We start from the raw sequence: 22,314 nt of genomic DNA on the forward strand, positions 1-22,314 counted from the left end.
GTGTGATCATCACCGGATTCTACCATTCACATTCGCGTCATCTTTTATCTTTACAAGAAAGGTGTGTAGTCCTTTCTTCGTGAATTCTCTTCATATTCTCAATCTATGGATAAGGGAAAGAAAAAGGCTGGGAATTTCCTAGCCATGATCTGATCTGATCACTAAACACTGTTATAACCATTTCATGCAATGTTTCATTTCTGAATGGTGGTCGTTCGGCAGGGCGATACTGAGTGTAAACTGTGTTTGTTTTTGCGTGGCGGGCTTCAATCCCATTGAATTCGTCTTAATCTTAAATCGTCTGAACATCTCGGCCAAAAAGGTTATTGCTGGTTATAGAATGAATTTTCATCACTTGATAGTAGATTTTATTTACTTATACCGTGACTTTATCCGTCTAGCAATAAATCAAGGAACACAACACAAGGAGTAGAACAACAATTGATAACGGATGACGCATCCAATGACATTTCTGAGAAAAATCATTAGTGGTTCAATAAAAATCAGAAAAAGTAATGGGATATTTCAAGTGTCCTTTAATTACCCAGGACATTAGCGATAATGACTCATACATTTGACGTCAGGGTAATTAACAATACCTAATTAGTATTACAAGTAAATGCTAAACCAACTCGTATTTAAATATGAACAAAATTATTTCATTGAATAATCTATAGAGTAATAATCTTATTACCTGTATACAAACACATACAGAACCACCCTTTAGTACCTATCGTCACTATCAAGTTACTGAAACTCTAATTACGTATCAATAGTTATTATTTATATTTATTTGCATAATATTTAGTTATTTACAATGTGGACCAATTGAGTAGGTATCTTCTTTTAGGATAGTTGTAGATCCACCATCGAAGCATTTGCGCACTCTTATAATGACGGCCTTCAATTCAATTCAATTGGGAGGCAAATATTGGTACCGCCACCCCAGAAACCATTTGTTGTATAACACCTAATTAGGTCACGTCAAGTATTCCACTAAATTAAGAATATGGTGAAGATAATGTATAAATAAAGAAAATGGTGAAGATGTCACCATAAAATACATTAACTCCACCCCCCGAATCGTGCCGAATCGACCAAAAAACTAGGAAGTTACAAAAATATTCAAGAAATCCCACCTAACCGAACCAGAACCATAAAAATCTATTATCAAAACATCCGCGGACTGCGATCAAAACTCGATGACCTACAAGCAGCTCTACCTTCTCATCATCATGACATCATTATACTTACGGAAACCTGGCTAAACTCGGAAATCAAATCGACTGAACTCGGTCTTACTAACTACAAAGTATTTCGTTGCGACAGAAACGTCAGATCAAGTTCCAAGTCAAGAGGTGGAGGAGTTTTAATTGCAATAAAACAGAAGTTTTCAGCAAGAAAATTAACCACGAAACACAATAACATCGAACATATTTTTGTGCAAATAACGACTCCTCTCGAGAAAATTATATTTGGAACGGCCTATCTACCACCACTTTCTGACCCTCAGTCATATAGAAACCACTGTCAAGACATCGAAACAATTTCATCAAAATATCCTCACTCGAAAATTGTTATTCTTGGGGATTATAACTTACCGAACTTAATATGGAAAGCAAATAACTGTGGTCTCATCATAAACGAAAGTGAAACGATCGTGCACGTGAAATTTTGGACATGGTAAACTTTCTAAACTTTCATCAACATAATTTTATATATAACAGTAACAATCGCTTATTAGACTTAGCTTTATCAAACTATCCTAAAATGTCTGTTGAACTCTCAAATGATCCACTTCTACCTATAGATAATCATCATCCTCCCCTATACATTAAATTAAATATGACATGTGATAATGAAAGGAAACCTTCACAAAGCGTCCTAAACTTTAAACGAGCCGACTTCGACTCAATTAACTCCCATTTCTCAAATACAGACTGGTCTTTTTTATCCGATGAAAGCGTTGATGAATCGTCAAAAAAAGAGAAAAAGAGTCAACACAAAAAATTCAAACAAAGTAAATCCATAAATGATTATATAATCTTTAGCGAAACTAGGAAAAAATGTAAAGATCTTTCCATACAATGTTACAAAATGTACATAACCTCTGTCGAGGACACTGTCTTTAAATCCAAAAACCTTTGGAAATTTCTTAAAAAAATGAACAATGAAAACACAGACTACCCGCCAATAATGCATATGAATGGAATCAGTGCAAACAATACACAGGATATTGTAAACCTTTTTTCGGACTTCTTCAAAAATGTATATGATGAAGACACTCCAGATGATAAAATACCCGAATACAAATTTAATATGACCACAAACTTAACAAACTGCCAAATCACACAAAAGTGTTGCGAACAAAAATTACTTTCCTTAGACACTGACAAATCCGCTGGCCCAGACAACATTCCACCAATATTCCTCAAAACATTCTCTAATACATTATCTAAACCACTTACATTACTATTTAACCGTCTCTTGTCCCTTGGACATTTTCCAGACCGCTGGAAATCTAGCTTCATTACACCGATCTACAAAAAAGGAGACGATACTGACATAGCTAATTATCGCCCCATTTGTATACAGTCAGTACTGCCAAAGCTTTTTGAATCATTGATCCTTGATGAAATCTATCCCAAATTAATAAAATTAATTAATCGAAAACAGCACGGTTTTATCAAAGGAAAATCCACCGCAACTAACTTAACGGTATTTCAAAACTTCATTATACAATCATTTGCAGAAAATAAACAAGTCGACTGTATATATACAGACTTTTCGAAGGCATTCGACAAAGTATCCCATAAACTACTAATCCAAAAACTATTTGCTCTAGGAATAAGGGATAACATGCTAAAATGGTTTAGTAGCTATTTGTCAAATCTTAAACTGTTCGTTAAAATAAAATCTTGGATGTCGAAAGCTTTCCGGGCTACCAGTGGCCTACCGCAAGGTAGTCACCTTGGCCCGGTTTTGTTCCTCATTTTCATCAATGATATAACCAATTGCTTCAACGATGTCGAGGTATTGCTCTTTGCAGATGACGTCAAACTATACAAGAAAATAACTGATATAAATCATTGCCATATACTACAGTCAAATATTAGTAAGTTTAGAGATTGGTGCGTTCAAAAAAATTTATTTTTAAATGTAGTAAAGTGCAAAACCTTGACTTTCTTCAGAAACAAAAATCCTGTTTTATTCGAATATTCCATCAATAACATAGCTTTAGAAAGACTCACGGAAATGAGAGATCTTGGAATTATTTTGGACGAAAAACTAAGTTTCACCAATCATATCCATCAAATTGTGAACAAAGGTATGAAAACACTAGACTTCGTTTTAAGAACAACTAAAAACTTTAATTCTTTGCAAGCCATTAAACTATTATACGTATCTCTAGTAAGAAGTCTAATTGAATATAACTCAGTAGTTTGGTCTCCATCTTATAAAATTCACATTAACAACATTGAGCGAATACAAAAAAAATTTCTACGTTTTATAAATTTTAAATTAAATATCCCTGTCGAAGACTTAAAATACAATTTCTTATTAAATACTCTAAAAATACATACATTAGAAGATAGACGTAAAATAAACGATTTAACGTTCTTATTCAAAATACTTAACTCTAAATTCGACTGTTGTGAACTCCTGCAACTTATAAACATACATACACCCACAGTAACAACACGACTAAATACAATATTCTACAGCAGCACACATAAGCGTAACTACATTGCCCACTCTCCGATACAACGACTTCACACTATGGGAAATCATTACTTGGGTGATGTTGACATATTCAATACCAACTTGGCAAGTTTTGTGGATCATTTAAAACATTTATTTCAACAATACTCCTAAACACATCATGTAAACCAACAAATAGCTGTAATTTTCTGTTTTTGTTTCTTGTGTTTGTATGACTTGTTACATAGCTTTTATCAAATGTAATTTTATTCTTATTTTTTATGTTTGAAAGTATTTGTCAAATTAAAATTATACTACCAACCATGTAAAAGCCCTCTGGGCGTTAAATAAATAAATAAAAAATAAAAAAAAATTCCGGTGGCCGGGTTCATGTGGAGAGGTTCGTTTTTGTCTTGACGGCTGATGCGTCAGAGAAGATTGCAGAAGACCCTTTGACCTCTCCAGCAGGATACCTTTCAACCCCTCATACATGTTCCCTTCCTAGAATTTCCTCTCATTTTCCTTTATATACAGCATCCCTAAAGATGACTTGGCTTACTGAGTGGAAATATGTTTTTTTACATTATTATAATAAATTGACTTCACTTTTGCCTGACCAAGAAATGTGTGCCAAGACTGAGTTGTTTGGCGGTCCGTCCTCTCTGCCTACCCCTGTGGAGAAACGGCGTGATAGTTTGTACGTAAAGAGAGTTTTGTATATTTGTATGGCATTAATAACCAAAAATGAATGAGTCACCCACAAAATTTCCCATAGCCATATGGAAATATTATGCAAGCCATTAGTTTAATTAGAATTCAGAAAAGCGATAAAGTACTTACCTATGACATATTATTTTTTACAGAAAATTATTTAAATTGCCATTTAAAAATTTGGAACTTTTTATCTAGAACTCTTCCTATCCCGTGAGTTAAGTAATCACTTCTTATTAAAGTGAAATTTTCTGTTTTCAATAGATTTTGTTTCAATAGAAGCAAAATTTTAGTAATGTCAACACCTTCACGAAGCACCTTCTCAGTTCTGTTTATTGAATTTTTCTATTTTCAGCAACAGACGGTAATTTTAGTAATGTCAACTTCTCAGTTCTGCTTATTGAAAAATTCGGATAAGGTATTATAAATATATTTAAATAGCTTAAAATCTGCTTTCGATAATATGTACACACAGTGTCCGGCAACTAGAGGTACATGCGAGAAACCGGTTAATCTACGTCAGTTAGAAAACCCAAAAGAATTGATCTGATACTTTTTTTTATGTTTTCGGGCAACTCAAAGTTTTGAAATCCGAGTCATATAACGGTCTCGATCGGATACTAGAAATGATTTAGGTTCAGTTTCTAGTAACCATGTATAATGTTATTTATGAATATTGCAAAAAAGATCAAAGGGGAATCAACGAAAAATAATATCTTGTTAAAGTCGTCAGGTATATTTATTTATTTTTAGAGTCAATATACTTGTCAGGAAAACAAGAGTCAATATACTCGCCAGGAGAACAATAATTTCTTGCGGGCAGGAAGATCAATCTACTGTCTTAGATAGTCATCAGGTGAACTGAAGGTATTGAAAAGTTCCAATATTCCTCCTTTCAGAGCTTTAGGGAGTAAAATACGAAAGTGTGTCATCTGCAGGTTTTTCAGAAAGAGGCTATTCTCGTCGCCTCTTCGCCGTACATCCGTTCTGAATGTCTACGTCAACTTCCCTTCTTTGTTTATCTTAATGATCTATTCCGTGTCTGTCAATATACTTGATCCATTAGCGCATTATCTGCAGGAATCATATTTGGCTGACTGGCAGAAGAGTTCTCAGGATTCTCATTCATCATGCCGGAGAGGCTATTTCCTCCCCTCTTCACTGTTTGGGGTCTGTCTTTTATCTGCATCTGCTTATCTGCATCCTTCATCTCGGTAATCCACTATGTTTTGTGGACTTTTAATCTCATGTTCTCCTAATTCTTCATCTACCTGCTCCATTGGTTCATCTTCCACTACATCAACCTCAACCACTTGTTCTCGCTGGTGAACCAACCAGACATGTTCTTCCACCGGTTGTCGCTCGAATTCATCCTCGTAAAACTCTTCTTCGGTTATCAGCTCGTGTTCTTCGTAAGCCTCTGGATTGAGAATTGGCTGATATCCATATGCATGTTCAAAGGATAACCTATTGTAGTGCATTGTTTCGGCGTAATCCGTCGGCGGGACTCTCTTTTGCCTTTTCACTCGCATCTCCACGATTTTTTGCATGATTTCACTATCGTTAATACTAGGTTCATCTACATAGGGTCCGAATTCCACTCTGAGGCTTTGACCCACGTGGGTTCCTTCATAGCCATTCTCCTGGCAACTTCCTTGTGCGTTAAATCTGCACATTGTTGCAGAAAGTTTAAGGATCAATCTGTGAACAAAAAGAAGGAATATATTAGTAAACTCGTATTGACTCGTATGAAAACAGAGTACCTAGTGATTGAAAAATGATATTTTGGGATAATTATTTAAAGAATATAGTTTTTGGATGGTTTAAGGTTCACGTAAACTTTTCACAAAATATGCGCCATCGCCAGTATGTTCAAAGGTTCCACCCACACGATGCCCGCACAGGGCCTCTTGTAGGTGGAACCATTGAACAACACACACAAATAAAATTTAAAAACAAAATTAAATAAATATAATAAATTAGGTACTCACCAAATACTAAAAGACTGGAAACTTCAGGTAATCACAACAGATATTAAATAAATTATTTAATAATTGCAACGGAGATCTGCGCTCAAACAAACAGTATCACAGAATATATTTATTTTCAACGTTTAGTGTTTGATAAAATGAAATGTTGAGCAGAGTGATAATGTAACTTGTTGACGGAGTGTCTGGGTATGGTTTGAGAACCACTGGAACAGCCCTTTATACCCCCGCGTCAACCCTTAATTACCACATCCCGGGGGGGGTACTGGCTTAGTCAACGCGTGCCACAGTTTGGGAAATACCCGAAACCAGTGAATCATTTATTTTAGTAATGGATTTTATGATTAATAATATTTGACCTTTATTAATGTCATCAAGTTTAATTTGCAGAGTTTCATTTTAGGTTTTTTTTAAACATAATATTTAATTTATTTTGAAATAAAAATATTATATTTATTCTTAAATAAATTAGTATTACAAAGATATAGTATATTGTCCTCCAAGCTAGGAGTTCACCTGTGTTGTGGGGGACTTTTTCAATTTTAAAGTTATACAGGGTGTATCGGCACGTACCCGACAAATTTTAACCAGCGATTCCTGAGCATATATGGAGTAAAAAATGTTATGGCCACTTTGATGTTTAGTAACGTTTTTTTTTTTTTTTTATGCTTCCGATTTTGTTGTCCGGGTTAAATCTTCCCCATAGGAAAAACTAAACCCTTCCACTCACTTTTCCACAAATGATCAGCTAGTCAATCAACACTATGTAAGTGCATTATATAAGTAAAATAAATACAAAACAATACAAGAACAACAACACGTCAACTCACCAGATATCAAATGGGAGAAAAAAAATTCACCGTCTCCAGATATTTTCATATCAGACGGTTCGGCTCGGTAGAACTTCTAACAGGGCCTATAAATCCTACTGATCCCTCAACATAAATATTTAAAAAATCTTTTGTTATCCTACATGTATTCAAAATGACCGACTTTTGCATCTTCATATATAAATTTTTTGATAGATCTAATATGCCTAAATTTTAAATTAGAGAGCTAGGTATAATGCCAGTAGCCGAAATAACGAATGGTAATATTTTTATAGTCTGAGAATGCCAAATTCTTTTTATTTCATTTCCTTAATCTGTGTATTTTCTTATTTTTTCGCTAACAGATTTTTGAATATTACAGGAATTTGGTATAGCGACATCAATGATATAAGTTATTTTTTTTAATTTTGTCATGTAAAACTATATCGGGTCTATTATGACTAATCGCTCGGTCTGTTAGTATAGTTTTATCATAATATATTTTTTTAAATTCGTTTTCTAAAAATGAATTTGGTTCGTATTCATAATATGGTACTACATTACGGCAGTCAATCAAGTTATGTTTAATTACCAAATTTTGGTGAATTATTTTTAAAACTTGATTGTGCCTAAATGTATACTCGGACGGTGCTAATATAGAACATCCCGATATAATATGTTCTATAGTTTCCGGAAAAGCCAAACATTTTCTACACAAATCATCAATTTGATTTGTATCTTTGATTATATGCTTTCTATAATTTTTAGTATTAATGACTCTATCCTGAATGGCAAGCATAAATCCTTCTATTTCTGCGCTCAACTCTCCAATACTCAACCATTTGTTTGACGAAAATTTGTCAACATACGTTTGGTTGAGATAATTGAAGTGTTTTGCGTGTAAAATTTTACTTGACCAGGAATCTAACAATTCCTGGTTGGGATTTATAAAAATGTTGGCATTCTCATCGTATAAATTTAAAAGTGTAATATTTCTATCTGCCTTGCAAATTATTTTGTGCATTTCTGAGCTATGAGCTTTCCTATGGAAAAAAGTTCTTAGCATTTCTACCTGATTATGTTTCAAAGAAGTTATTTTGACTATACCTCTACCTCCTAAATTTCTAGGTAAATTAACTCGTTCTATAGCTGAATTTGGATGATGGCAATTAAACTTTGTTAGCGTAGTTCTAATTAATCTTTCTAAGTTTTCTAAATCTGTATTAGACCATTTAATTATGCCAAATGAGTACGTTAATAGAGGTATTGCCCAAGTATTTATTGCTTTTACAGACTTTTTAGCAGATAGATTGCATTTTAAAATTTTCCTGATCCTAGTTTGAAATTTAATCCTAATATCATTTTTAATACTAGTATGGTCTAATCTATTTGATTGTGGGTATCCTAAATACTTATAAACCTCATCCCTTTTCATACTAGTAATTTGTAAATTTCTAAATATACTCTCGTCCCCATCTACAATTTTGCCTTTCTCTATATGGATCGTTCTACATTTATCTAAACCAAAAGTCATTTTGATATCATCTGAAAAGTTTTTAACTACCTTCGTCTTGTTCTAGTATTGCGAGAAATTTGTGAAGTTTTAAATGTGTTTAGGTTCTTGTAAAGGAAAGTAAGTAAGTATTTGTTTTGAATATATTTTTTGAATTTTTTTCAAACAGTCATTGAAGAATTCGCTTAATCTGCAAAAATCTTTGACCAATAAAATATATCTCTAAACGGTATAAAAGAAAGTCACCATCCGCGTCTGTCTGTTTGTGCGCTTACTTCTTCTAAACTATGCAACGGATTTTGATAGGGTTTCATTTATATATCACTTAGAAAAGAGAATTTCTTCCGGAAGGTTTATATATATAAGATATGGATATCATATTTATTGAAAGTAGAGATAAGTCGAACAACGCCGGGTCAACAACGTCAACTAGTAAAAGATAAATTCCAAATTATAATGAACTCAGAGCAATTATTATTAGTATCCATTATAGAACTTGCGGAAAAAAGAATTACTAACAGCGCATTAAGGGCCATTATACTTAGGTATAAATGCATTTGAAATTTTCTAAATTTATTTATGCATTTATTTTACATTTTTCATAAATTTGAAAGAATTAGAGAATTTCAAGGAACAGATAATAATAACTACAGGTATTAGGTTTACATGTTGTTATGTCTCTGCTTTACTTGTAGATTTCTGTGTTGGGAACTCTTTGATAAAGTAAAAGGTTCTTTTACTATAATTGTGTTTATTTACGTAACAATTAATAAGTCTGGATTTAGCTACACTGTTCATTACCCGAGGGTTGGTAATTCTCTGTTTCTAGAAGCTTGTTGTCTGGCAATAATATCCCACGGGCAATTGCTACACTCTAGCGACATCTGTCGGACTCTGGAGTAAGCTTTATGACTAGTGCCATCTATCGCTTGAATACCCAACTTATTACCATACATCACAATACTAATTATTAATTAACTTAAACCCCCGCATACAATTTTAACCGATTTATAACATGTTTCTCATTAACTCTTTAAGTTGTTAAGTTCCAAAAAAAGATATTTATTAACATAACATCAATACATCTGTTATGTCGAAACTTTAATTATATGGAATTCCCTCGATAGACAAAAATCGCAAAGTAAGCTCTGAAAATTATTTTTTCGTTTTGCTGTTATTTGATGTGTTATAGGCATGAACAAATTCACAGTGTATCTTTAAATGCAACAAAATCATTTATCGAGAGATTTTTGCTCTATTTCAAACGAGTCGTGTTTTATTAAATATTTTCACCATTTTCAATATTCGTATCTACATATCTCCCTTCAAACCATCTTTAAGCGCTCACTACGGGGCCTTAACGCCAAAGATATGAGTCATTATGTCTAATGTCCTAGGTAATTAACCAATAATATCAAATAATATCAACCAATAATTAAGTAATATCAACCCTAATATATTTTCTCAGAAATTTCATCGAGTGCATCATCCGTTTTATTTGATTTATTCCTTGCCGACTAATATACTAATATACTGAACGAATAAACCTGAGAAATATCATTGAACCGGAGCCAGGGACACTCTGGCATACCGATTGGGGTATTTTGTGAGTCTATGGTGAGGGAGAAGAGGTAGAAGAGGTAGGAAGAGGTAGGTACCTGGTATTCAAATCTGGTCTCCAAACACGGCTTTTGCTATTTCTAAGGTTTCGATTCTGAATGATGAGAGTATCTACCACAGTGGAACATGTCGCAAATATTAAAGATATTTGATATATTATTTTCAATTAATTAAATGTGAAATATAAAAATTTAATTAGATAAAATTTACTTTCGTACTCAGGGATTAGCACCCGCGTTCTCCGGATTCGTAATCTAGGAACTTACCCCTCGACCACGGATGCCTAGTATACGCATTCGTCAAAATCATATTCGTATTCTTTCACATCTATAAATAAATATTTATTATGAATATTTTTGCATCCCGCCAAAATATTTTTCTTTTGAATGCGGCATTATTAAATGGAAGTAAGAAAAAATGATGTTATCAAAAAAACTGTAAAAAAATAATATTACTTGTAGCGTTTATTTATGGTTGTGGCAACACTTTTCAGGTTATGTCAAATGTTTTGACATTTGAATTTTATATTTATCAACCTTTTTGGTTGAGTACTTGTATTGTGCAATAATGTTTTAATTTTGGAGTCTATTTGTTGGTTATTTGAATATTTACTTGACCGGTTAGTTGATGGAGCAGTCCAAAGATTCGGGTTTCCACCCGGGAATTGCGAGTTCAATCGTCTGCTAGCTAATTCCTCAATCATTGCTCAAGCAATTGTTTACCCTTTTCGCAACCCGAGAATGTTCGTCTTTCAGTGGTGATTTCTTGGGTTGAAACGTGGGGAGGAACAAACATGTATGATAATTTTTCGATCGGTGCTGCTTCGGAAGTGAGGCACGCCTCACACTAAAGAACGCTTGACCATGTCACTGCCATTCATTTGGATCCCATGAATTCGGCGGCTCTCGGGGGTGAGCCATACGTCTGCCTCACTAGCGTATTCTGTAGCTTGACGAGCAGAAATCCACCAGAAAACCGCCACTGTTGTCTTTCTATTTAACTAAGAGACATATTAGTAAAAATATAAAATTGTCAGTGATAAGAATCTTCTACGAATCTTAGGCTTCGGAGAAAATTAAATTAGATTAAAAAAGCAATCAATAAGGGCAGGAATTAATTAATTACTTATCTTATGTTTCTTTTCTTTCTGCGTTAACTTGCCAAGAAACTGTTTGAATTACGAATCAGTGTATTTATAACGACAATGCAAGCTTCACAGATATTGAAAAAGGTATGTATTCCTTATTAGTTCTCTTATGCCTTGTGAATAAGAGGGGATAAGGATAGTGAGGACACACTAAGCCCACGTACGCAATGTGTGCATTACTACGTTCCCAGGCCAACGTGCACAATTTTCCTATGCACGCAAAATTTTCCTATGCATGCAAAATTTTCCTATGCACGCACAATTTTCCTACGCACACAATGCTAATTTGATTAAAATTCAGTGGATTTGAAATTATAAATCACTTCTTAATGTCTTATTATATCTATTAGTTGTTTATCTCCCGTTTTAGTAACAAAACGAGCAACAAATGTCAGTTAAGGTCTAACTCCAAAACAAACATGACCTTAAAGATCAAATCAACTCGTTGGATGCCCTTTCTCATTCTTTCACACGACCCACGCCGATCTGGACAGCTCAGATGGGCATTGTGTGAAAAACAAAGGACTGTATTGCGTGTGACAAGTGTGTTTCTAAATCATCTATTTTCATAGAAAATGTATGGATTGTAAGTTGTCCAGATATCTTAATGCGTTGCTTACATTGCGTACAGCGGGTTCTTACCGAAGCAAGGAATAAAAAATACTATTCGAGTGTTAGTTGTTGTGTTATTAAGAACTAATCTATCCATTGTGGTTGACCTCTGCATTAAAAATAGGCTATCAACTATCTGCCTTAAAGGTATCCTAAGATTCTTTGAACATGTTCTTGCCAAACTGAGAACTCCAACCTGGAGAAACTCATGGTCACTGGCAAAGTGTTTGCCAGGAGAAGCTGATGAAGATCACCGAAGCGTTAGACGGACCAAGTATCACAGGTGTCTGGAACGTGGGTGTCCTTGGCTCCCCATGCAACCCATGCAGGTCCATGAGGAGTAGAGGAGCCTAGTTCACAGTTCTAGTTCCTTAGTTCAAGGAATTCAATGAGGCAAAGATTTGATAAGACGAATTCGTACATAAACAATTATTTTGTTTTTAGATGCCAGACGACTCTGCGTCTAAAACTGCAAATGCAGAAGATGGATTTTCCTGTGTCTGTGGTGCTGTCTTTAAGCACCGTAGCAGCTTGATGGTTCACCTAAAGAGTCACACAGAAGAAAAGAGCTTTATTTGCGAATACTGCTCCCAAGGTACCTGTACATTTTCAATACAGTGAAATCTCGATCGAACGTTCCTCAAATAATCGTTTCGCCGCATTTGTCGTTTATATCTTCCAGTTCCAAATTAATTTCATACAAAACTCACAAAAATAGATCACATCGATCTCTATGCATCTTTTCCGCATAAGTATGTAGTTTTTGTACTATTTTACTCAATCGATCGCTGCTGGTGGCCGCTTCCGACATTACTTGTCATTAAATGTCAACTGCATCTTATTGTACTGTGTACGTCTTAATAAATAAATAAATTAGATATTCAAACACAGCAGTGTGCATGTGCGGTTATCGTTTTGCTTTCTAATTTTTAAGTGTTTCAACTTTAAAAAGTGCGTACTCTTCAATAAAGATTAAAAATTGTTGAAAAAGAGAAAAAAATCCTGCCCTGTCCTATTTTGATGTAGCCAAGCGTTTAGGAATCGCATCATTTTTTATTTAAAACATATATATTTTTTTAGAATAATAAACAATTATATTATGAATGTAGCTTTTTTCTATATTCCTGCAATCATAGTTTGTTTCAAAAAGAATCTCCAAAAACGATAGATAGAAGTTTAACTGTTTGTATTTTCAAAAGGTTTTTTTTTAATTCTTTAAACAAAGCTTCATCTGGGTAGTACCTACCTACATAAATAAAAACAGAAAACACTCTTTTTTCTAATAAAATATTATAATAACACCATTTGTGTTACGAAATTGTATATTGTTTTTTTTGGTTTAGCTTTCAGGCAAAAAGCGAACTTGGATCTTCATATTAAAGGTCACACCAAGGAAAAACTATTTGTCTGTCAAACATGCGACAAAGAATATGTATCGAAAAGGTAAATAGTATATCGTCTTTGTAAGTTCACCATTGTGTATGAGCCAATAATTTCAAAATATCTTTTTTGGCATTTTCGAACGGCACATGCTTATTGATTTTATTTTGCAATTGACCAATAGACTGGTTGCACTAGGTTAAATGCAATACTGCAAATGAGTCATCCCCTGTAAAGAAACACGCATGGCTACGTATATCAGATACAATAAAAATAATCCTGTGGTAATATCGCGCAACATGTGCCACAACTAATTTTGCAACGACACAAACAATAGTAAAATAATATCATGCAATATAAAAGGGGAACACAAAGTAAACTGCATTTAAAATAGGTTTTTTTTGTGAACATTAACATTAACAATAGTTATTTTGTGAGTACAAAATAAACTGCTTTTAAAATAGGTTTTTTTGTAAGGACTAAGATTAATTTTTGAGAACACAAAGTATTTAAAATAGGTTTTTTTGTAAACATTAACAATAGTTTTTGAGAACACAAAGTAAAATGCATTTAAAATAGGTTTTTTTGTGAACATTAACATTAACAATAGTATTGTTGTGAACATAAATTAAACTGCATTTAAAATAGGTTTTTTGTGAACATTAACATTAACAATAGTATTTTTGTGAACATAAAGTAAACTGCATTTAAAATAGGTTATTTTGAAAACATTAACAATAGTTTTTTGAGAACACAAAAAAATTTAAAATTTCAGAGCACTTCTAATACATCAGATGGTTCATACAAAGGAAAAGTCATACAAATGCAATATTTGCCAAAACACATTCTCCCATTTTGATATTCTCAAAAGACACATTGCAAGACATTCAGGTTAGCAGATTTACTATATTATTATCTCATTTTCTTTCCGTTGTCCTTTTGGGATTGGGGACCCATCACCTCGACAAGGCACCTCCGGGCGTCCCTGGCCAGCGCTGCTTCAGCGCATGCAGTCCCAGCAGAACCTCTCCTCGCACAGCTTCTGGAGTGGCTGTCCTCAGATTTAACTACATTACAGTTCTCAGTCAATTATCCGCCACCCTGAAAACTGGGCATTTAGTGAAAGCGGAGGAATATATTGCGTACACACACACATTTTGTAAAAAATTTTATTGTATTCAAATAATTAAGTACAAAGTTGTTATGTAGCTTAGGTTATTACCTCTAATTTAACTCTTTGCACGCGGCCGTATCAACTGTTGTTACGGCAAAAAGTCCATACTCACACGCGGCTGTATCAACAGTTGATACAGAAACTTTGACGGCCGATATTCCAGCGCTCTTTCGTCATAAATTTATTTCTTGCTCACTTGGACATTCGTAGAACTATCACGATGCTGACATCCACAAGAATTTCTCAAAAATAAAATTGTATTTCATAAAAAAAGATCGATAATCAAGTGCGCCTCTTCGCGCCTTTTAGTCCTTTAGTTTACATTTTTGTCAATGGATGGCGTTAGTACTAGTATGTCATTCATAACTAAAAATGATGAGTAATCATGGTGTCCCACTTGTGTCTATCAACGCAGTGGCCTAAGTACACACACGCCGAGTGAATGGCGGGACCACATTCAAAAGATACGGTACGTCTTTGTATGAAATTTTATGTTTTTGTTTTTATAAACATCTAAGAGTGTTGACACATGAGGATTTGTTTTCATATTGTGGAAAATAATCTGTTCTGTCTATATAGTCCAATAAATCATGCCAGAATGCTATAATTTGACATTTAATTGCGTGCATAGGTATTTGAAAATATGTACCTACCGCATACGGGTATAGATAAAACGGAGCAAATTAACGCTTTCAAAAGGTTAAGTAGGGGAGGATGAGGACAATAAAGTCAGGATGAGCAGCAGATAGTACTGTATGTAATAGTGGTTTTTTTCTTCTTGTTTTTAGGTATCAAACCATTTGCCTGTGGAATATGTTCGAGGTGTTTCAGTGACCAACTGTTGTTGACTTCGCACATGAAAGTTCACAGCTCGGATAAGCACTTTGAATGCGATACATGTGGAAAGAAATTCGCTAGGAAGTAAGTCCCCTAGTATTTATGCTACAGGACCTATCCTACCGCTAGCTTCACAACATACCCCAATTGGTGATGACATATTCACACTGGCTTTGGGCAGTTGGAATTCTTGTGCGGTATTAACCTGTTAACCGGGGAATTCCATTTTGAATTACGCAGCATATAACGGGCGCGAACTCATCACTAAGACATGTCAGTACGTCACGCCCGGAGGACGTAATTTCATATTATTATTTTTTTTTTTATTTATGCTTTAAATAAATGAAAATACTATGAAATATATATTTTTTCGTTTATTTATATATAAATCACAAAGGAAAATCACCCAGAACACGTCCACCACTCTCAATAGCGAAATGATACTGATTCCCTCCGTGTCTTAAATTCATGTCGAGACATGTATGGATGACTAATACCTTTTTTGCTCGGAAATATATGTCCTGCCCGTTCCAGGGCACAATATATATTTCAAGGACGTATTCATATGTCCTACCCGTACCCGATACTGTTTACGTTTGACGTATTTACACGTCCCGCTCGGTTAACAGGTTAAAAATTTTAAAAAACCTGTCTTATGTTTTAACTGTTCAAAATAAATTATTTCTAAGCGCCATAACTCAATGAAATGTCCCGAGCTGAAAAAGGTTGCATTGGCCAAGAAATTCCGAATAGACCAGTTGTGCAATTATCAGAAATTGCGATGTTAACCCCTCGACCAATTTTGGAAGATATTTCTCCCAGACTTCAAACACCTGTAGAGTTTTTTTAGGAGATATTTCTCCCAGCCTGACATGAACTCATGGAGTCATTCTATCTCATTTTTTATTACGGTGAGATTTATAATGTAAACAGTTTTAGAAAGAGAGAACACCTTGCTTTGTATTTGCATTTAAAAATTTACAATAGAGACTTTCGTTTTGATTGTGAATGGTGGTCTTTTACCAAGGCGATACTAGGAATATCTACCATTAAAAAATGTATGATTTTCACATGATTATGTTCCAGGCAAATGCTCCAGTGTCACCTCGTCATCCACACCGGCCAAAAACCTTACAAATGCAATGAGTGTCAAAAGCGATTCACGCACAACTCCGACGCCTTGAAACATCAAAAAATCCACTCGGGCGTCCGCCCTTTCGCCTGCCAACTCTGTTCATCCACTTTCGTTAGACGAGCACATCTCACAAGACATGGCAAGACGCACAATAAAATACATAAAACAACAAACGAACTACTAAACAATAATATTTATAATAGTAAAAGATATAGCACCGAGTTGAAAAATTACTGTGGCTTTAACAAGAGTAGTTTTGCTCACGTAAATGATAAAGAATTCGAACAACGAAGTAATGAAGTAACATTGGTTAAAAATGGTCCCTACATACCGGACGTGAAATTTGACAATAGCGGTATTGTTGATATCCAGTTTATTTGTGCGAGTTTAAAGGATCAATTGGTGACAGACGGTGGGGAGGAAAGTGTTGAGATTAAGAGCAAGGAAGAGTTGGATTCGGTAGTGAACAGTTTGGGAAAGGAAAAGTGCGTTAAGGTGTTGATAGGGCGCGAGAATAAGGAGGGCGATTGGGAATATGAAGAGGTTGAAACTACCATTGAAAGAACTGTTGGGGAACCTGAGTGCAGTATTTATAAAGAAGCCGTTCAGGTTTGTTATCGAATTATTTTTAACACCTCGGTAAAACAGCTTTACACTAACTAACGGTAACAGAAATAACGGACCGCCACACAACTCTTCGGTTATTCTATCTGTAGTTATGTTTGGTATTCTTTTTATTAATAAATAACTACAAAATTTGGCTGAAGCGGTTTTTAATAATACATCCTAAAACAATAAATAAACGTAGAAAATACAACAAAATGATTTACGAAAGGAAGGTTCGAGAATGTTCGAATTAATGTTCCGAAGGGCGTCACATAGGCAAAATAATTCGATCTCGATATCGCGGTTGCTGGTACTGTACTGACCATTTCGTTCACGTTGTCGCTTATCTAGGTGGAAAATAAAACAATCTCGAACATTCCAGTTGCTACAGAAACAAATATTAAAAAAATAAAAGAAAATCCAAGAAGCTTGTTTGGAAACTTCTAGAACAACGTTTATATGACCCAACTCTGGTGTTCGATTGTGCGTTTCGCTTTCTAGGGGTCCCTGATTTCTTCTACCGTTAACTTTCAAAAACACATGATTTAGCATTTTTTTGCAATGCAACACCTCAAGATTCTGGTAAACAAGCAAGATTTATTGTAAATTTTTACCTATTGCCGAACAATTGTCAATTATTAGTCAAATTAACAACACAAAAAATGAACTCCTGCAAAAACTCCGTCACACTTGTGTAAACTTAAAAAATTAGTGCGTAGTGGGTAGGTGCTAACAGATACGCAACAAAGCGAGAAAGAAATAGATTTGGCTCGGCAATACTGTCTTAATTTCGGTAGCCGAGCAAACTCACCGTCAAGACAGGGTAATGCACTGCAATCTTGACCGACAATACGGAAATCTTAAAGGAAATACCTTGCCGGTAGAATTTTGTCGTAAAATGTTTCTCGTCTATTAATGCCCATAAAATAAGTATTTTTTACTTTTTATCTTTCAGGTTGAATCGCAGAATGAGAATGACAGTGAGTTGTGCAAATCTGATGTGGCTGATGCATCAACACCCTGGAAGTGTGCCTTGTGCAACTCTCACTTTGTGAACAAATCGGACTTAACCGCCCACGTCAAATATAATCATATTGATTTCACAATGTTTAAGAAATATGCAACGAAATTGGTAAGTTCTTTTTTATATTTTGAGGTTATTTTATATTGATTGTAACCACTGAAGAGATAAACTGATAGAAGTGTGTTGTACGCAGTAATCATTTCCCTCATAAAAGAAGAAGAAAATGAGATATTTCCATTAGAAAAGTTCAACCACATTAAGTATCTAGGTATAGAAATTGATAAAAATCTTAAATATGTAAAACACGTAAACTGTACAACTAACAAATTTTTAAAAACTTACATATTGTTTAAAACAATCATAAATGTTCTTGACAAAGGAGAAATCATTTGCATCTCGACGGCTATATGTCAATCATTATTAGAATATGAAATAGTTGGATTGGGAATTGCAAATAACGCCACTTTAAATCCCCTGATTAAAACGCAAAAACCCATCTTGAAAATACTCCTCAAAGTATCTATCAAAACTTGCTCAAACCAAATTTTCAGTAATCTAAACACATTCATATATACTTTTCTATTATTCTGACTCTTGACAAGGCCCTGATTGATAGTATCTGATTGATTTGATCGTGCCATGTCTCGGGCGTCCACGACTTCTTCTATCATTCCCATTTGCGCCATATAATCTCCTTTCTTCGCTCATTCGCTCTACATTCCCAAACCATCTGAGCATCCCTTTCTTAATCTTACTTATTACGCTTACATCAGCCTTGCATTATTTGTGGATCTCCACATTTCTCATACAATCATACATGGTTTTACCACACATACACCTCAGGGATATCATTTCTACACCATTCATTCTGTGTCTAATTTAAATTCTTACATTTTATTATTTCAGGTTATAAATAAAACTTCTGGAGAAATGGAGAAAAATCCGCCAGCCCTAAAACAAAAGATATATCCACTATCGAAAGATGTCCTCCAACCAGTTTTCACTAAATACATTATCAAAGACAAAACTTTAAAAGAACCACTCCTGAAAAAAACAAATTAAATTACTCTCCAATAATAACTTTAGAATCTTTGGTAGTAGAAAACCATTGAACTGCAATGGTACAAAAATAGAAAAATATTGTAATTTTAAATCAGATAAAAAATATAACATTGCATCAGAAAATTATTGTAAATTTGAATTACAGAATGATCATAATAAAACAGATTATTGTAGCATTAAATCAGAGAGTTGCAACACTGCTTTAGAGTATTGTAGCATTGAATCAGATAATTGGAACGTTTATTCAGAGAATCTTAACATTTTATCATTGAATTGTAATAATGAATCAGAAGATAGTTTCATTGAGTCAATGAATTGTAAAATTAATCTATGTAAAACGGATATTATAAAATATGACTGTAATCAAGATTTAGATATAATATTGAATGAAAACAATTATGAATCGTTGCAAGAAAAGAGAACAATTAGAGAAATTGGAAATGACGATTTTTTTTTGCAATTATAATTGTAGACCAATAATAATATTGTGTTTCAGTTTGATACTTGACTATGAATGTATGTATGTATAATAATTAATTTTTCGAAGAAAACTTCTTCTAACTGCTTTTCACTTTGTGATGGCATTATTTATTTTTTATTAAAACACAAATAACTTAGTTTACATCACTTTATTTCGATACAAAATCTCAACATGTTTCGTGAACCACCCAAAATCTCAACATGTTTCGTGTATAATAATTGATAAAGGCTCTGGTAACCGAACAACTTTTTACGACCATTTCTTGCCGGCCAGGTATTTCGTCCAACATTTCCGTATTGTCAGTCAAGATTGTAGTGTATTGTCTATTCTTGTCGACACAGTGCCCTGTCTCGACGGTAAATTCGCATGGCTACCGATATTACGACGATATTTCCTGGCCAAATCGATTTTCTTCTCGCTCTGTTACGTATGTGCATCTCTCTTCGCCACCTACCTGCTACCAAAACTGTCATAATTTCGAATGGGATTAATGTTAACACACTTTCGGCGGGAAGTTCTACCTTTTACGCCGGTCCTACTTGAATGGCGGACAAGGCATTGCTGTCAGATAATTTTATATGAATATTGTATACCAGTCTTTTTGTAAGGGTCTCAACTATAAACATGTATGTGCTTAAACAATGTGATACAAGTTTTTTCTTATCTTCTTTTCCCTTTCTAATTTTCTTATCTTCTTTTCCCTTGTGTGGAAGAATATTTAATCAAAAGGAAACTATACTAAACCTGTAGAATGGGTTCTTTTTTTGTAATGATTTGTGCGAAAGTGAATACCAAATTTTTTGTAATGTAATAAAATATGTACATTTTTTACACAAAACATAAAACATCAACAAATGGCCCAAAAGTGGCTTAGATTACAAAGTAGGCTTTAATTTATGACAGTACTTTTATAGTAGGGGTGTATTGGCTACTGTGAAAAAAAATTTACTCAAATATATAGAGGTTTAAAGCAAAAAACATTTTCTCAAATGGGACGCTATTTTTGCCCACTGTGTGTAAATAAATAATTTCTCAATTTTATACAAGTTTGATGGAGTTTTTGTATTCTGAATTTGTCTTATACATTATGGCAATCTTGACAGGACACAACAATATTGTCAGCCAGCACCTTGCCCAGTAAGACTATTGTTTGGCAATAGACAATAATAGATTATTTATCTTGTTCGTTCTCCAGCACCATTAGTTAAAATAATTTTATAATTATTAATTATAAAAACAATGTTTTACCAAATACAACTAGTCAACAGAAAATATATATTTGTGAATATTGATAGTTAAAAACGCTGAAAAGGTACACCAGTAGAAGAAGTGTGATCTATACTGGTTTAAAAGAAAACTAATGCAGCCACTTTACATGACATTAAAGCGATTGAAATTGTAATATTGTACAAGTAAGAAACTTGTGCATTGTTTTGTCATTTAAAAATGTCTGATCATTTTCACCAGAAGTAAGGAAAACTGAGCATTCTTCGGGTACAGAGATAGCTCTGCAACAGGCTTCTGTTTGTTTATATTTTATAGCAATGAAATGAGTTTTTTTTACAACAAAGGGCAATATATTAGGGTTGTATACAAAAAGGTATATTGTGTTTTATTTTCAATAGTTATTAGGTAGGTACTTTGCACAAAAAAAACCTTGGCATAGATAATTTTGTAGGAGGCACAAGTAGGAACTAATGTTAGTCTTTAGTCTTCCCAATGGAAATGTATGGCGAGCGATACGGTGTAATAGGCCAAGCGCACACACAATATGAGAGTATAGCGCTCATGTGAGTCCAGCTTATAGCTATGGTTTCTTAAGAAAGTGGCGCTGTCAGGGGGTATAACACTGATCGAAAATTGGAACCGAAATATTGTGACCTCATATGATTGCCTAACTATATCCACCAATGAAAAACTCTGAAAGTCTATGGAATAAACTTTGAGAGTTTTTCATCGGTGTATAATATAATAAGTAGGCTCTGAATGAGAATTGTACTGTCTATATATTGGCATATCTATGGTTTTTAGGACCAACTTCTTTCATACAAAAAGCCCGAAGATATCGATCTAGTGAGTGGTTTATTTATGGGCGCTGTCATCTAGCAGCCCCCATATATTTGTGTACCATAGATGTCAAGTTAGAGTGACGCACTGCTGTGGAGAATGGATAGAGACATTGCATTATTAGCATATTTGGAAGAGGATGAATGATGAGTCATCACACAAAGAAAACTATCCTTTAGAAAAGAGTGAGATGTTTAAGATTTTAGTGCATCGCCATCTGCACTGCAATGGTGAAAAATTCAGGCAATATTTCTGTACCTAAGAAGTCAAAGGTCGGTTGTCACATTTTTTAAATTGTTCAGGATAGAGGAAATAGTACAAATTTTCCTTCGAACATCGTAGGGATACCAGACATTTTATGTTGATCTAGCTTAGTTTCACATTGTCGTAGGACAACCGTCTTTATACGTTTGTGTAGATACTGATAAAACTAAATACTAAATACT

General features: G+C 34.1%; 1 protein-coding gene across 1 annotated transcript; it reads left to right on the top strand.

The window, feature by feature from the left end:
- The first annotated feature begins 11,130 nt into the window (after positions 1 to 11,130).
- LOC149410314 (uncharacterized) lies at positions 11,131 to 22,014 on the top strand. The gene is made up of 8 exons (XM_089648539.1): positions 11,131 to 11,574; positions 12,547 to 12,697; positions 13,446 to 13,545; positions 14,258 to 14,373; positions 15,445 to 15,577; positions 16,580 to 17,237; positions 18,190 to 18,366; positions 19,165 to 22,014. Exons 1-8 carry the CDS (start codon positions 11,548 to 11,550, stop codon positions 19,318 to 19,320), a joined length of 1,518 nt encoding a protein of 505 aa, XP_089504665.1. The 5' UTR covers positions 11,131 to 11,547; the 3' UTR covers positions 19,321 to 22,014.
- Positions 22,015 to 22,314: the final 300 nt, after the last annotated feature.

The sequence above is a fragment of the Hesperophylax consimilis genome, chromosome 28 (assembly GCF_061612785.1).
Source record: "Hesperophylax consimilis isolate HC1 chromosome 28, BYU_Hcon_1.0, whole genome shotgun sequence".
In the NCBI taxonomy this organism is placed as follows: Eukaryota; Metazoa; Arthropoda; class Insecta; order Trichoptera; family Limnephilidae; genus Hesperophylax; species Hesperophylax consimilis.